The sequence below is a fragment of the Oncorhynchus clarkii genome, chromosome 25 (assembly GCF_045791955.1).
Source record: "Oncorhynchus clarkii lewisi isolate Uvic-CL-2024 chromosome 25, UVic_Ocla_1.0, whole genome shotgun sequence".
Taxonomy (NCBI): Eukaryota; Metazoa; Chordata; class Actinopteri; order Salmoniformes; family Salmonidae; genus Oncorhynchus; species Oncorhynchus clarkii.
Window position 1 is genome coordinate 12,236,356 of NC_092171.1, and position 12,551 is coordinate 12,248,906.

A 12,551-nucleotide genomic window follows, 5' to 3' on the forward strand; every position below is an offset into this window, starting at 1 on the left:
CTGAATCGAATGAATATATTTTATTTTACTATTATAATACTTATTTATGCATATACTTGAAAACAAAATGTCTAAATCATTCACATGTCAATTGAGGAATGAAGAATGTTGACATTCGTCAAATGGGCATGTGAAATATTGCGATGTCAAGTATTGATGTGTTTTATTTGATTTATTTTAAACTATAAGGTCTACATTTCCAAATGTATCCGTAGAAAATGAAGACAAGTCATCATGCGGGTAAGAGAAATCAGTGTGCGTTTTGATATAAAGTTGCTACGTTTACACTTGTAACCCCATGTACGGGAGGCAGCCCGGCTGCAAAATTAAGCAATCGCTTTTCACCTGGTTCTAGCCGGGGCGACCCGGGCCAGATAATCGAATCCCCTCATTCTATTGAAGTACTTCTGAAATGTTGAATGGCGTCCTTGTCATTTCTAGCTAGCGACTACCTAGTAGCTCATTTACGCACTGCGAGGGGATTTACAAGCAACACATGTTACTTTTTTCCAAGTAAGTAGCTTAACTTTACCGTGTTTGTTAGCAATATAGCGCATAACTGGGTAACAAAAGGGGGGTATTGCTGACTAGTTTATTAGTTAAGAGTTACGCTAGCTAGATAACTTAATCAACTGTTTGATTCAGAACTTATCTTACAAGGCTATTTTACTAGGCTAGCTGATAACGTTAGCTAGCTAACTACTGTTTTCAGCTAGCTAACTGGTTCTTATCGGATATATATATCGGATATATATATGGTTCTTATCGGACATATTTTCTGAATGTGTAACTTCACAGTATGTTACCTGGAAAATGCTGTTAGCTAGCTGTGACCACATGACTTTGTTTAACGTTGTCGAAGTGAAAGTTGGTCAATTAGCTAGCCAGTTCTAGGTAGTTATCGAACTTTGATGCCCTACGTTTGGGATAGAGAGGTGCACATGTGGTTAGCTAAATATCGTTAGATAGCTTCTAAAGTTAGTTACCTAACTAGCTAGCTGACGTTACAAGTGAAACATAACTAACAATGCCAGCTACTGTACCATGTACAGTAGCATAAGTCCACCGCATAAGTGCGTAGTAAGTAGGCCTAAGCTACTTTTCTACAGTTATGCTAGTCAATTTATGGCAGATACTTTGTCTTTGCAATCCTCACTGGCAACCATAGACTTGAAGTGACGTAGCCAGTCCTGACCTAGCAAAATGGATTTTTTCATAAGAAAAACTGTCTCATTTCATAGTACAGAAAGTATTGATAACTATGAGTTGTCAGTGTGCTCCAAACTCAGAGAGAAATAATAATGGTGTCTCTTTTGCCAACAGTGCATCATAGTCCTCGGGGTGTGTGAGTGGAAGGGGGTGCGGCTGCCACAGTTCCAGAAGTGGGAGAGAGAAAGGCCTTTGAACCCCAGAGAGGCACAATCTGCCGCATAGACCGGTATTATCGTGATGTCAGAGGAAGACGGTAAACCTGTTCAGGCTCTGGAGGCCAAGGCAGAGCCAGTGGCACCCAGTGGCCAGGTACCTGTGTCCGTGTCCACAACTGTGTCGGGGCCCCCTACCCCCACCGAGGATGAGGATGAGAGCGAAGACGAGTCTGAGATCCTGGAGGAGAGCCCTTGCGGCCGCTGGCAGAAACGCAGAGAGGAGGTGAGACGGAGACACATTGGACTGTCCATGAACAACTTATTGCAACAGTGTGAACCATGTTTCTGCCTCTGTTTTCTCCCCCCAGGTGAACCAGCGGAACGTCCCAGGGATAGACGCTGCCTACCTGGCCATGGACACGGAGGAGGGGGTGGAAGTGGTCTGGAACGAGGTCATGTTCTCTGAGAGGAAAAACTTCAAGCTGCAGGAGGTAAAGTATGTCTGGCTGCTTCACCAACATCGCCCCTTTGTCTATCTGTCCTTGTCTAGTGGAGTTATTGTTGTACTAGAGCACATATCTTAATTTTCCTTGAATACTGACACAAACAGTTGATCCCATCTCTATGGAGACTGTTTAGTTAAATGCTGTCCCATGTTGTCTCTCCTCTTTGAACAGGAGAAGGTGAAGTCTGTGTTTGACAACTTGATTCAGCTGGAGCATCTCAACATTGTCAAGTTTCACAAGTACTGGGCTGACATCAATGACATCAACCGTGCCAGGGTGAGTTCTGACTCGTCTATGAGAGAGAAACAAGGAAAGTCTTCCATCACATGGTCTGGTTGTTATAGTCAGGACTAAATGTGAGGGGTCAGTGAAATGGTGGAACAATGTAACACATTTCAATGATTCTTCTTCCTAACTGATAAGTTGCGGTCTTCACCTCAGGTGATTTTCATCACAGAGTACATGTCCTCAGGAAGTCTGAAGCAGTTTCTGAAGAAGACTAAGAAAAACCACAAGACCATGAATGAAAAGGTGCAAATATCATAACACAATTTGCCCTGCCCACCATGTCACCGATAACACAGTAGCACATCAAAGGATGTTTAGCTTTGCAGATAAGACTTTCATTACTCTACATGTAACAGAATATATAATTTGTTTGTTTAGGCCTGGAAGAGATGGTGCACCCAGATCCTCTCAGCGCTCAGGTCAGTTTCTCTCACTCATACAGACCAACTCTGTGATAGCTGCAACACTAATAACAGGGCCCCATATTTAATAAAAACAGGTCATCGGGGTCATGTGCGGTAGGCAAGAAACAGGAGAAAATGTTTTGTAATTGTGTGAAACGTGGATGTACTACCTCAACTGAACTAATAAGAACAAGCATTTTGTTGAGGTGCCTTACGGAACACAAATCTGGTTTACTATGACGGACAAAAACAACTGTGGGGTTGACTAACTCCTATGGTCTCCGATGAGCCTCTGTTAGTTACCTCCACTCCTGTGAGCCGGCCATCATCCACGGGAACCTGACCTGTGACACAATCTTCATCCAGCACAATGGACTCATCAAGATAGGATCAGGTAGTGCTCCAGTCCTGAACAGCACCACACCGGCCCTGTATGGGTTTAGCTCCAGGTTATAAGATTATAAGGCTGTGTTTACAGGCAGCCCAATTCTGATCATTTTTTCACTCATTGGTCTTTTGACCAATCAGATCAGCTCTGGAGAAGAAAAAAAAATCTAATGTGGAAAGATTGGATGAGATTGGTCAAAGGATCAGTTTTGGGCTGCCTGTCTAACCACAGACAAACTGACTGTCTAATCCAGTGTATGTTGTCCCCCAGTGGCTCCAGACACCATCAACAACCATGTGAAGACCTGCAGAGAGGAACAGAAGAACCTGCACTTCTTCGCTCCTGAATATGGAGGTAAAGGCTCTGAATGACATGGATAGGTCAAATATAGGATCTTCTCAGGAAATGTCTTTCACTAAAACCATTGCCTCACATCTCTTCTCTCAATCTTCTCCCTGACCCCTGTAGCTGTTGCAGATGTCACTACTGCAGTGGATATCTATTCCTTTGGGATGTGTGCCCTGGAGGTGAGCTGGCACTCTAAAGTCGAAATGCATTTAAAATTGACGTCATCTCCGTGTGTAAGAACTTGTGACGTCATCTCCGTATCGGGTTTATCTGATCTCTGCTGCGCTGAGGCTTGTTGGGTGGATGGTGGTGATATCATTGTGTCTGTTGTATAGATGGCAGTGTTGGAGATCCAGGGGAATGGAGAATCTTCCTATGTCTCTCAGGAGGCCATCAACAATGCCATACAGTCACTGGAAGACCCACTGCAGAGGGTAAGAGTTTGTGTAATATTATGGTTGTGTGTGTGTGTACTATAATGGGGGGGTAATATATTTGGTGTGTGTGAGATACCCGTGTGTGTGTGTGCGCCCTGCAGGAGTTTATTCAGAAGTGTCTGGAGGCTGACCTGTTTAAGAGGCCTACAGCCAGAGAGCTGCTGTTCCACCAGGCTCTGTTTGAGGTGCCCCTGTTGAAGCTGCTAGCTGCACACTGCATCGTCAGCCACCAGCGTGAGTGTCTCTCGCACACAAACACTTCGCCACCAGATTGAGTCTTCACGTGCAAACAAACACACGCTCACTCATTCTCACACACAAACATTTGAACCCCAGAAGGGTCATTGTCAGCCACCAGCTTGAGTATCCTCTCCATACCTCTCAGATATGATCCCTGAGAATGCCTTAGAGGAGATCACGAAGAACATGGACCCCAACCTCATCATCGCTGAGATAAAGGATGGCGTGCAGCTCAAGTAAGTTAAACTGTTGGTGCCTCTATCTTCAGCTTAGTATGCTTTAGAACAGGATATATTCTTCAGAGTCCTGTGCTGATCCTGTTTTTCTCTCATCAGGCTGTCTCAGTTTCCTGCCCTGGAGCTGGATAAGTTCCTGGAGGATGTGAGGTAAGGAACTCCCCATCAGCTACTGAACAGGACCAGGAAGCTGTCCAGCCTATGACATATTTCCACCACTAGAGGGTGTAGCTGAATCAGATGGCTCATAGACTTCTTTCTAGTTACTACTTTATTAGAGAAGCATCTTGTAAAACAATATCTGGGGTGTCCGTATTTAGCATTTGACTATTATTGTGCTTTGCCAACATCTGACATATAAGGTGTTTCTCCAGCCATTCCCCTGTTCATACTTTTTGTTGAAGTAAAATGCTAAAATCTGTGTGGAACAATGTATGAGAATACCTGCAAACTCTCAAGATTTGCTCCCAGAGTTTTGACGTAAGGTTTTGACCATCGTGGGTCTACACTTTAGCCTTAATAACATATGTGTAATTTACCTGCGCTATCATGAAATGAATGTAACTCCTCTTCCCTCCCTCCCTAACAGGAACGGTATCTACCCTCTGACAGCGTTCGGTCTGCCCTCTCGCCAGCAGCCCCAGCAATCCCCTGTCAAATCCCCCATTGTCACCCCCTCTGTAAAATCCCCTACCCCAGAACCTTCGGAACTGGAGACACGCAAGGTGAGGGAGTAGTAGAGAATGGGAAGAGTGTATCTATCCCATCAATTACTTCACAATAGCAATATTTTATTTGTTGGACACCTTTCTGAACACCTACATTTCTCACCTTCTGCAGGTTGTTCAGATGCAGTGTAATATTGAGCCAGTGGAGGAGGGTGCAAAACATCATGTAAGTAGCTTTAATCTCATTGTTTTCAGTTCAGCGACTAAAAGTTAGATGACGAGGATGTTCTCAAGGCCAGTCTCTGAATGTGTAACCATCTCCTCCTCCCTCCACAGCTGACACTACTGTTGAAGCTGGAGGACAAACTGAACAGACACTTAAGCTGTGACTTGTTACCCAGTAAGAACAACAGAAACAAAAAGACATGTCATTGAGCTGGGCAGGCAGGAGATCAAAGCCTATGTTCAGTTAAAGGGATACTGATTGCCTACTGGGATCTATGCTATTTGCTAACCCAGTGTGTTTTTATTAGACAGCATTTGGACAATTAGGATTTCTATAAAAATAACACTACAATCCGCAGCCACTATACTGCTCCCAAGGGGGCCAATAGGATCAAGTCTTACTGGACTGTCCTCTCCTAATGACGAATGGAACACAGGTGCACAGGCCAGACGGACCACAAGTCTCGATCAAACTATGCAGCCAGTCTCAAACTGTTATAGACAGGTGTTTGGGTAAGATAACATAGCCACACAGCATTCCCTTTAACAATGTCAGGTTTCACAAGGGAAGGGATTTGAGTAGTAACCCTATCAGCTCTTGTCTGACCCAGCTTGTTATGTATGTTGTCTGGGAATGGCAGGACTTTGGCCATGAAGCCAGTCTGGGTGTGTTTTGTCTAACTCCAGACACTGGCCCTGCCCTAGTGTACGGTAACCCCAGCCTCATCTACGTCGTTGGGGCGGCTCCCATTGCACTCATCGCTGGCATGATCAGACAGTTTGTGTGTGCACCTTGTATGTGAGATACCAGTGGATCTAGAGTGCAGATGAGGTGGAATTGGGTGGAGGGGGACAATGCACGAAAGGCCATATGAGGGATCCTTAGACGGTACAAACACAGTATTATATTGTACCCCATAGGGAATACAGGTCTAAGTTGGGCATCTACGTTGAACATGAGTCTTTCCATAGCCAGGAGGGTGTGTTCGTATGACCCTGCCCCTCCCACACACACATGACAGGCGTGTCTAGTGTTGCGTGTTGAGAATGTCAGGCGTGTGTGGCTGTTGCTGGCAGCTGCTCCATCTCTGGGGACGGCTTGGGCACTGACACACCCTGCAGGGCATACAAATTAATATAGATATACGCTCAGAGATTTGCCTGCGCGTACAGAAACGCATACTCTCTCCCATGCATAGTCCTTAACTACCTGTCTTCCCACATCATGCCTCCCATCAATGCTTAAGCTGCTCCTATCATAGAGATGGGGAGGTTAAATCAAACAAAAGTCCATTAAGTCTGTTGGGTTTCTACCATATTTAATATTGCACTTAAGATTGCGTAGGAACAAACGTGTATGTATGCTAACACTGACCCTACGGTTTCTGTTCCAGATGAGAATGTAAAGGAACTGGCTGTTGAGCTGGTCCAACTGGGCTTTATCAGTGAGGTAAGTGTTTGTGTAGGTGTTCTGTGGCAGAGCAGTGTAAGTGTTGTATATGGCAGAGGAGAGGCAGTGAGTGGATTAGTGTCCATGATGAGCATCCCGCTCTAGCTCTGCTTGACCCCTATAAACACACACAATCACAGGCAGTGTGTGCACATGTCAGATTGCAGCTCCTGCCCTCTACAGATAGGGCAGTTTTTTTTAGATTCTCTCACTATGCACCTATAGCTCTGGAGAACAGCGTACATAATATCTTCTACACCCCCCCCCCCCAGCTCTTGACTCTTCTGTGTGGGCTCCCTCTATACGTAATGTGATTGATTGTCCTTACAGGTGGACCAAAGCAGGATGGCCACTGTACTAGAAGAGGCCTTCACCAAGTTCTTCAGCAGGAACGATTCCCTCAACCCCGTCACTGTGTCCTCATAACAGGATCACCACGGACCCCAACTCCAGTACCTCTATATATGCCTCTACAGGTACCTCCGTAGGTGGTTTGAAATCGGATACAAATCTCATTTCTGGCCATGCAACTTGTCTGAACAGTCAAATCTGATTTATTTTCCCTCAAATAGTTTTTACTGTTATTTGGCTTATGTTGTTGCTTGATAGCTTCTCTGTTGACAGTTTGACAAGAACATGTGGTAGCTACCTAGCTTTTGTCTATGCCAGGCATTGTTATCTTAGCTAACTACATAAGTGATAGGGAGCACCGCCACCAATCAGCTTACACCACACCCCCGTCGTTAATGACAACTAGTGTAGCCCTGTCAGCAATGACTGCTGTCTGAACACCCATTCATCTGATTTGGTCAATTTTTGTTTGGACAGTCAAAACCAGTTAAAAAACAAAACAGATTTTAGCATTAAAGATGCACCATGCAGCAATCGCCCCACCATTTCCTGGTTGCTAAAATTCAAATAGTTTGCCTAATTCCAGTTTGACAAGCAAGTTTGTGACAGCAAGTATAGTATAGGGAATAATTGTCCCATCTAAACTCTTGGAATGATCTTTTACATAATCAACAAGAAGTTTGTTTGAAGCTGGTGTACAAAACTAAAAGACGCTAAAACGGATCTACCCTACCGCTTCTTAGACTTGCTTTCAATCAAATGGATTTATAAAGCCCTTCTTATATCAGCTGATGTCACAAAGTGCTCGTCAGCCTAAAACCCCAAACAGCAAGCAATGCAAGTGTAGAAGCACGATGGCTAGAAAAAACTCCCTCTGCCGCCAACCCAGACAGGAAGATCACGTCAGTGACTCAACCCACTCAAGTGACGCACCCCTCTTAGGGACGGCATGGAAGAGCACCAGTAAGCCAGTGACTCAGCCCCTGTAATAGGGTTAGAGGCAGGAGAGAGGGGAACTGGCCAGGCAGAGACAGCAAGGGCAGTTTGTTGCGCCAGTGCCTTTCCGTTCACCTTCACACTCCTGGGCCAGACTACACTCAATCATAGGACCTACTGAAGAGATGAGTCTTCAATTAAGACTTAAAGGTTGAGACCGAGTCTCTCTCACATGGGTAGGCAGACCATTCCATAAAAATGGAGCTCTATAGAAGAAAGCCCTGCCTCCAGCTGTTTGCTTAGAAATTCTAGGGACAGTAAGGAGGCTTGTGACTGTAGCGTACGTGTAGGTATGTACGGCAGGACCAAGTCGGAAAGATGGGAAGGAGCAAGCCCATGTAATGCTTTGTAGGTTAGTAGTAAAACCTTAATCATCCATAGCCTTAACAGGAAGCCAGTGTAGAGGCTAGCACTGGAGTAATATGATCACATTTTTTGGTCAAGATTCTAGCAGTTGTGTTTAGCACTAACTGAAGTTTATTTAGTGCTTTATCCGGGTAGCCGGAAAGTAGAGCATTGCAGTCGTCTAATCTAGAAGTGACAAAAGCATTGATCAATGAGAATGAATGTGAATTTGGTCGGGTCGCCCAAAAAGTAACATTGCAGCTCTAAGGTCTGCAGTGTGAATAAGGCTTAAATCTATGGGGGACCATATAGCCTTGCAGGGCTGCCTGAGTCAGTCCCCCTCTGTTTACTTTTCTCTTTATAGTAGCAACTTGTTTTGGGAAGGAAGCCAACAGTTATCACATGTCAGTATTACTTGTTTGTGCTTTAGAAATGCATTTAATGTCTTTGCCATTAGCCTTTTTTGTGGCTGTATACAAGCACACCTGCTCTCCGCCTTAAAGTTCTCTGCCTCTGTGTGGTCACTACGGCTATGCATGAATGTCTGCGGTGAACGTCGCTCTCTTTCTGAATGCTATAAGTGAGCCTTGTATACATGTATGAGTGGGGCAGGGGGAGTCTAGAGTATTAATGTTACAAATGTGTCATATCTTCACTATTTTAACAAACTGAAATGTTTACTGTGGTCTTAACTGATGGAGCCACACCCCCATGGAGTCTGAGCCAATAGTCTGGGAGGGATGGGCTTTACTGCCTGTCAATCAAAGCAGATTTACAGGAGATGTCCAATGGCTGAAGTTAAGGTGGCTGATCGGTGAACACCGTATTCATGCCCCTGCTTGGCTAACACAACTTTATATAGTCTGTTAAAAATATATATTTTTTAACTTATACTGCACTTATTCTGGATAATTTAATGGTTTCCTTTGAATATTCTGGCCATCAAGGTTTTTTTTTTGTTTTTTTTGTGTGAACAGGTAATGATTTACTTTACTGTACAACCCAAAGAGGAGTTGAAGTCCAAATATGAAATGAGAATATGAGTGGACAAACTGTTAATCTAGTGGCCTGGCTCTAACTCGTACTGCTTCAACTAAGCTGTTTATGTCTTGGCAACGCTAGTGCTGTTGAGTGCAGAAACGGTTAGGTGATCAGGTTCAGTAGGGCACAACGTTGTGCAATTTTGACATCAAAGTATTCGGACCCCTCGACTTTTTCCACATTTTGTTACCTTACAGCCTTATTCTAAAATTCATTAGATGTGTTTTTTTCTTGTCAATCTACACACAATACCCCATAATGACGAAGCAAAAAGGTTTAGACATTTTTGCAAATTTATATAAAAAAAATTGCACATTTACATAAGTATTCAGATCCTTTACTCAGTACTTTGAAGCACCTTTGGCAGTGATTACAGCCTCGAGTCTTCTTGGGTATGATGCTACAAGCTTGGCACACCTTTAGTTGGGGTGTTTCTCCCATTCTTCAGAACCTCTCAAGCTCAGTCAGGTTGGATAGGGAGCGTTGCTGCACATCTATTTTCAGGTCTCTCCAGAGATGTTTGATCGGGTTCAAGTCCGGGCTCTGCCTGGGCCACGCAAGGACATTCAGAGACTTGTCCCGAAGCCACTCCTGTGTTGTCTTGGCTGTGTGTTTAGGGTTGTTGTTCTGTTGGAAGGTGAACCGTTGCCCCAGTTGGAGTTCCTGAGCGCCTTGGAGCAGGTTTTCACCAAGAATCTGTTCTTTGCTCCATATTTTGCCTCAATCCTGACTAGTCTCAGAGTCCCTTCCTCTGAAAAACATCCCCACAGCATGCTGCAGCCACCACGCTTCACCGTAGGGATGGTGCCAGGTTTCTTCCCGACGTGATGCTTTGCATTCAGGCCAAAGAGTTCAATCTTGGTTTCATCAGACCAGAGAATCTTGTTTCTCATGGTCTGAGTCCTTTAGGTGCCTTTTTTTGCGAACTCCAAGTGGCCTGTCATGTGCCTTTTTACTGAGTGGCTTCTGTCTGGCCACTACCACAAAGGCCTGATTGGTGGAGTGCTGCAGAGATGGGCGAACCTTCCAGAAGGACAACCATCTCCACAGAGGAGCTCTGTTAGAGTGACCATTGGTTCTTGGTCACCTCCCTGACCAATGCCCTGATTGCTCAGTTTGTCTGGGCAGCCAACTCTAGGAAGAGTCTTGGTGGTTCTAAACTTCCATTTAAGAATGATGCAGGTCCCTGTTTTCTTGGACCTTCAATGCTGCAGAAATGTTTTGGTACCCTTACCCAGATCTGTGCCTCGACACAATCCTGTCTCGGAGCTCTACGGACAATTCCTTCGACCTCTGCTCTGACATGCACTGTCAACTGTGGGACCTTATACACAGGTGTGTGTGTCTTTCCAAATCATGTCCAATCAATTGAATTTATCACAGGTGGACTCAATCGAGGTGTAGAAACATCACAAGGATGATCAATGAAAACAGGATGCACCTGAGCTCAATTTCGAGTCTTTTTTTATTTATTTATTTTATTTTCACCTTTATTTAACCAGGTAGGCAAATTCAGAACAAGTTCTCATTTACAATTGCGACCTGGCCAAGATAAAGCAAAGCAGTTCGACACATACAACGACAGAGTTACACATGGAGTAAAACAAATATACAGTCAATAATACAGTATAAACAAGTCTATATACGATGTGAGCAAATGAGGTGAGATAAGGGAGGTAAAGGCAAAAAAAGGCCATGGTGGCAAAGTAAATACAATATAGCAAGTAAAACACTGGAATGGTAGATTTGCAGTGGAATGTGCAAAGTAGAAATAAAAATAATGGGGTGCAAAGGAGCTAAATAAATAAATACAGTAGGGAAAGAGGTAGTTGTTTTGGGCTAAATTATAGGTGGGCTATGTACAGGTGCAGTAATCTGTGAGCTGCTCTGACAGTTGGTGTTTAAAGCTAGTGAGGGAGACGAGTGTTTCCAATTTCAGAGATTTTTGTAGTTCGTTCCAGTCATTGGCAGCAGAGAACTGGAAGGAGAGGCGGCCAAAGAAAGAATTGGTTTTGGGGGTGACTAGAGAGCTATACCTGCTGGAGCGTGTGCTACAGGTGGGAGATGCTATGGTGACCAGCGAGCTGAGATAAGGGGGGACTTTACCTAGCAGGGTCTTGTAGATGACATGGAGCCAGTGGGTTTGGCGACGAGTATGAAGCGAGGGCCAGCCAACGAGAGCGTACAGGTCGCAATGGTAGGTAGTATATGGGGCTTTGGTGACAAAATGGATTGCTCTGTGATAGACTGCATCCAATTTGTTGAGTAGGGTATTGGAGGCTATTTGGAGTCTCATGATAAAGGTTCTGAATACTCATGTTAAGGTATTTCTGTTTTTAATAAATTTGCAAAATAATCAAACATGTTTTCCCTTTGTCATTGTGTGTGTGGATTGCTGAGGAAACGTTTGTATTTAATCCATTTTAGAAGGCTATAACATAACAATGTGGAAAAAAATCAAGGGGTCTGAGTACTTTCTGAAGGCACTGTGTAGAACTGTCACACCTCTTATGAATCCTGTTAGCCGTCTTCATTGCTTTTCTATCTGCAGTGTTCAGTACGTTGCACCCTCCTAAACGCAACCCAAGTTACAGAATAATGCACTTGCCTTAAGTGTACTCAACAGCCTCTTTCCCCAAAGCTGGATTATTTGCTGGAAGAACGGCAACCGCTGTAGTTTGACTGGTTAGCTGGATCACATGTCTGGTACGCAGAAATGTTTCTGTCCACTGTGACAATCTGTCTGGAAAAACTGCAACAGCAAAGCCGTCAACTACATCCAACCTCAATCATAACATTTGTTTTACAGTTACTGTATTCACAATCTTCATTTTTCTTTATACTGTATCTTTTACTTTGAGGAGCACTTGGGCAGCGCGTTTAGTGATTGAGAAATAAGTGGGTTGCTGAGTGGGTTTGTGGTAGTAGTGTGCGTGCGTATGTGTGCCTTCTGAGAGCCTTTGCAATGTATGATTTGTTCATGTTCCTTTTATTAAATTGTTTGGTATTCTGTATGATTAAATATGTAGCCATCACCTCTCCCTAAATGTCTCAGTCATTAGTTCCTGAATCTACTTTCAACTGGGATGTTTTAACAGACACTAACAGTAGCTCGGTGAATATCTCCACCTCGTCAGCTGTTGTCCTGGTGTGAAAGTCTATAATCCTCACCAAAAATGCAGCCCCATGCCTAACTCCTGTGTACACAGGTGTATTCTCCTTCTGTGTATTCTGTGGAATAGTAATAGTGTCGTAGTCATT

The 12,551-nt window shown here is 44.1% G+C and overlaps 1 protein-coding gene across 2 annotated transcripts; it reads left to right on the forward strand.

Moving 5' to 3' along the window:
- Positions 1 to 7: 7 nt before the first annotated feature.
- LOC139383712 (nuclear receptor-binding protein-like) lies at positions 8 to 12,325 on the forward strand. Of its 2 annotated transcripts, none has more exons than XM_071128266.1 (18): positions 8 to 240; positions 1,324 to 1,650; positions 1,736 to 1,858; positions 2,045 to 2,149; positions 2,315 to 2,404; positions 2,540 to 2,580; positions 2,865 to 2,959; positions 3,224 to 3,307; positions 3,422 to 3,480; positions 3,637 to 3,735; positions 3,840 to 3,972; positions 4,124 to 4,214; positions 4,314 to 4,364; positions 4,804 to 4,939; positions 5,055 to 5,108; positions 5,219 to 5,282; positions 6,502 to 6,557; positions 6,888 to 12,325. In XM_071128266.1, the coding sequence occupies exons 2-18, from the start codon at positions 1,450 to 1,452 to the stop codon at positions 6,981 to 6,983; spliced, it is 1,578 nt and encodes a 525-aa protein (XP_070984367.1). In that variant the 5' UTR covers positions 8 to 240; positions 1,324 to 1,449; the 3' UTR covers positions 6,984 to 12,325. The 2 variants fall into 2 exon arrangements, with proteins under 2 accessions (XP_070984367.1, XP_070984366.1); XM_071128265.1 differs by lacking the exon at positions 8 to 240 and adding an exon at positions 311 to 513.
- Positions 12,326 to 12,551: the final 226 nt, after the last annotated feature.